Genomic DNA, 4,895 nt, shown 5'->3' with positions numbered 1-4,895 from the left:
ATAGCAAAGCAAAGTCACCTGAAGAGTAACTGAAAATTTTCATTTTCTGTCCCCCTCACACATTGGTGACAGGTCACGATTATTCTGGTCATTCAGGTAGTCCTCTCCATAGTCAATGATCTTTTTCAGTATACTCAGTATCAGTGAATCCACACCGTCATCTGTCTCGATTTCTTTGTGGTAGTTCTTCACAAGGAAGATGCAGTTCAGTGGAAGTCCCAGGTTCACGTTCACTGTTTCCATCTAAGTTAAACAATATTAAATTTTTAAAAACTGAAACTATATTGTTGCACTAGTGATATAATTATAAATTACTTATTGAATTATTTGTACTGATTCCAGCTGAGGTTTCTGTACAAATATACTGAAATGTACAGCTGAATTATAGATGTTACATTCATGTGTAAACTGTCTACAAACTCATGAAAGTTACTTCTTTGAACATACCAGCTTTTTCAAGTGCTTGCTCCTGTAGGCGTTCTTTATGTCTTTTTGGACTTCAGGACAAGCTTCATCAATTTTTGTCAGAATGGCTATTTGTGGGATCTCTGCCAATACAGAAACCAATGCAATCATTTTATCTCATGTTTTTCTAGTATATGAAATTGTGACATCATATATGCTCGTAGAACAACATCTGCTCTCACGTTTGTCACGACCTGCTGCTCTGATATCGTTCATCTTTCTCCAAGTGGCATCATCAATTAAGCTCACTGAGGTAGCACAAATGACAAAAACCAGAATGTGGACTTTGTCATCGAAAGTGGAGGAGCCTCTGTAGTTAGGATCTGTTTCAGCCAAGGGGCATTTGGGATTGAACTGGAAAAAAAAATGCAAGAGCAAAATGACTGAAAACAGAAGAACTGTTGCAGTTAGGATCCGATTCATGGAAGAGAGATGTGGGTTTGAACTGGGGGAAAAAAAGCAAAATCACTGAAACTTTTTTTGCATGATACAATTTCTGTATCACAGACTGTGTACAAGCATCTGAAAGAAAACATCATACCCTGTAATCTTCTTTAACATGTCCACTGATGGCAAGTTTGATGTCTTCCACTTGAATTCCTTGGTCACTGGACTGAAGCCCCATGGTGTCATTGAAGACAAAAGGGTAAAAGGTGTCTGGATTTCCTTTCTGAATTTTATATGTCCTGTACTATAAATAAATAAAAAATATAGTGTTGTTATATCAGTGCCAGATATTAAAGAACCTAAACAATTTGGTATTTGCAGAATAGTTTACACTATAGTTGCACCTACTATCCTACTTTTCTAGTTCAATTTCTACAAAGCAGTTACCGCTGCAGTGCCCTCCTGTAGTCCTAGAAAGCCTTGTAGGAAATGTGTTTTTTGTAACCCTCTAACAGTGACTATGATAAGAATAGATACATCCTTATACATACTGCAATGGTGAAACTTTCGGAGGCATTTGCTGCCAAAGCTCGAGCTGTGGTTTTGCCTCTTAAAGTACTGTCGACAGAGTTGATGAAGCTGGACTTTCCAGCAGCTGGTGGTCCATAAAGCAGAATTCTGAGATGCTCAACATCTTTGTGAGGCTTGTAATCTCTGACAAGCTGCAGGTCTCGCTCTCTTTCACTGTTCAATAAGAAAATTAAATATGATTGAGTATGCACATAAAATTTACACAACAGTGGCATGAACGCACAAAAAATAACACAATAAGCAAACAAAACACTTGAGGGGTACATTGGCTGGCTTAATAATACTAAAAACCAGAGTCACACAAATGTGGCTTCATGATGGTGGTTATCACTTTCTGCCTGATTGTTATCCTGAGGTAAGGTAATTTAACTGTAAAAGCAAAAGATCAGATTTCAACTTTGATAAGACAGCAGGGAGGATTATGGGCATGGCAGCTCCTATAAACACTCAAGAACTACTAGAACAGACCATCCTTAGACAGGCAGATGGCATTTTAGCAGACCATCTCTAATGCATCTTTAAACTCTCCCAGTTTTTCAAAGTGTGGTGAACAACCTGTTTCAATGTCGTTGACAAAGAGTTCTAGCTTGATTCAAACGCAAACACTGCTTGTTGAAGGGATAAGACTGTATTTCCAACGCCTTGCATTTTCACATGTTCAGTCATGTCCACAAGATAGTAGAACTTAAGGCGCCTCTCAGTGTTAGCTAACTCATGATGCTCAACATTTTTCATTTCAAGAAAAGTCCGGATTTCGCTCAGACAAGAGGTGAAACAGCTGAGCACTTGACAACCAATGCATATTGCTGTGCAGAAGAACACCAAGATAATTATTCCCAACTTTATTCAGTAGTGTTTTAAACTTGCGTTCATTTAAAGCTCAGGCACCAATAAAGTTGACCACCTGAATGACCAGCGACATCACCTCACCAAGCTGCTTGCCACACGTCTGAGAAAAAGTGCCTCCTTAGGATGGCTCTCTTTTCATGTTCATGAAGAAGCGCTACGAATCCTCTGTTTTTCCCCACCATGCACAGAGCACCATCAGTACAGACCAAAATAAGTTTACTCATCAGTAATTCTTTTCTTTGGTGAGCTCAGTGAAAGACTTGAATAAATCCTCCCCTCTTGTTGTCCCTTTCATAGGCAAAACAGCAAGACTTTCCTCACCTAGTGTGACACCAACAACATACCTTGCAATCACGCTGAACTGAGATAAATGGCTTACGTCTGTTGACTCATGCAAATCAAGAGAAAAGAATGGATGCATTTATGTCCTTCACTTGTGTTTTGCCATTTGATTTGCCATCAATTGTGAACAGTTCTTGCAAACAGAGGAATGTCTTTTATTTGTTTGATTATCTTGTCTTTATCCGAAAAGTCATCAAGAAGTTCATTGGCAACATCAAGCACAAATTTTTTGGTATAATCCCCATCTGTGAATGTCTTTACATTTCTCACAACTGCTAAAGCATCAGCAAAGCTAGCCAAATTCAAGTCACCTTGTTGCTAGCACACCAGAGTTGAGCCGTAAAGGAAGTGGTTCTCTGATGTTGCCTCCACTGATGGAGATTGAGTATGACTTCTTTTATTTATATATATATATATATATATATATATATATATATATATATATATATATATATATATATATATATATGGACAAGCGCCAACATAAACAGCATCGCATCTGCTTGTTTATGTTCCACATAAACCTTTCACAATAAAGCTCAAGATCCTGCTGAGACTTTTCAAAATAAACCGAATCACATGAAAGAGCACATTATTTACGGATGAAAAGTAAAAAAGAGCCACCAGGCTCAAATGTTAGAACAGGCTTTTCCCTGCAGCACGCCGTGTAATAAATACTCACAAAGAAAACGGCGGCCGTTACAACTTATGTCTAAAAATGTATCGTTTCATGCATCAGTTAAAACACTCGACTCCAGCTACATGATGCGCAGCTGGAAACACTTCCCGCAAGACGAGCTGTAATTCACAGAATTTACAGAAAATGTTACATTTTTGTGATTTATATCGTTACCGGGACGACAGAATTCTTATATCGGGATATGAGATTTTGGTCATATCGCACAGCCCTTTAAGCATGCTTTCATTTTCTTCTGGCTTCCAGGAATTTCCTCCTCACTTGTCCAAACTAGTCTGTTATAGATTCTTTGTTTGTGTCTGGCAGGATCTGTGTGTGGCAGGCAGGAATGTAGAACGCGAATGGAGACTGTTGGAGATGAAAAGTGAACTAAAACCAGCTTTATTGCTGGACATGAGGGAAACTAACTAACCCGAGGAATACAAAATAAACTAGAAAGACAAGGCATGTGATTTTGTTAAATAAAAGTTTGCTTTGACGTATCATGTAACTCATTGGCCTGATTGTCAGAGACATAAGAGGAAAATGCGATGATGATCTATAAAGATTATAAGAAGTATAACACCAAGAGGCAAGGGAGAAGCAACAGCAGAAAATAACTAATCCTGTGAATTCCTAATGTAATACCTTTATTTCAGCACTCAGTGCACTCTCAGCACCATGATTCATTGCCAGCAATACAGCTGCACATTGGAGGTTTGAATCTCTCTACTGATACATTTACACATTATATAATCCGGTCTGAGACTGACATCAAATGGCAAACATGTGTTAAAAACATAACTCACATTTAAGTTCTAGAACACAAAGAATAAACCACCCCCATAATACTCACTTCCATGGTATTTTTCTTTCTTCTACCCGTAAAACTGTAAAATGAACATGTTAATTGTGTGAATCACACGAGAAGGAAATTGTTTTAAATTCATTATACATCGTTATGTGTTGGTTTAATCTTAAAGTTTAAAGAATTTTATATTAAATTTTAAATTTCTTACGGGGAGGTGAAGGAGGAGGTGAAGGGGGAGGTGAAGGGGGAGTACCTGCAATTAAAATATGACATTCTAGCAACATGTTGACAACACTTTTCCATATTCAATGTTACTTATATAATTTACTCCCTTATGTTAAATGAAATGTTATCATTTGCTATGTTCATATTAAAAGTACATCATCGTTTTTTTCCATTATAAAATCACTTTGCAAAATTCAATGACTGATCAAGATCAAGTTAAGATGAGAATCCAGGATTTTCTTTTTTAGCAGCTTTGGTGTACACACCTCAAAAAACTATTCAGTATTTCAGTCAGGCAAGTTTTATTTGTAAAGAGTAATATTATATGAAAAAGCCCAAAGAGCTTGACATGCATGAAAACACACTGAGAGCAAAATTAAAAAAAAAGAAAGGAAAAAAAAAGAAAGAAAACAAAATGTATGAACTTATTAAAGCAGAGCTGCAAACAAACAAGTAAATCACCACAAATATTTAAGCCATAAACATGTTACATTAAAAAAAAAACTGCTTACCCAACATAGATTTGATAATTTTCCTAAAGAAGCTCAT

The 4,895-nt window shown here is 37.0% G+C and overlaps 1 protein-coding gene across 1 annotated transcript; it reads right to left on the bottom strand.

Annotated features, from left to right (window-relative positions):
- On the bottom strand, nt 1–4,895 carry LOC146673632 (interferon-induced protein 44-like). The gene is made up of 8 exons (XM_085402295.1): nt 4,859–4,895; nt 4,330–4,374; nt 4,167–4,200; nt 1,404–1,596; nt 1,007–1,156; nt 648–819; nt 448–548; nt 1–243 (listed from the first exon to the last, which is right to left on the bottom strand). The coding sequence occupies exons 1-8, from the start codon at nt 4,893–4,895 to the stop codon at nt 40–42; spliced, it is 936 nt and encodes a 311-aa protein (XP_085258421.1). The 3' UTR covers nt 1–39.

This window comes from Rhamphochromis longiceps, linkage group LG3 (genome assembly GCF_057381845.1).
Source record: "Rhamphochromis longiceps isolate RC_006_pf linkage group LG3, R_longiceps_female_GT1.1, whole genome shotgun sequence".
NCBI classification, from domain to species: Eukaryota; Metazoa; Chordata; class Actinopteri; order Cichliformes; family Cichlidae; genus Rhamphochromis; species Rhamphochromis longiceps.
The sequence above is the reverse complement of the archived record's forward strand: the minus strand, read 5'-3'. Positions and strand labels throughout refer to the sequence as shown.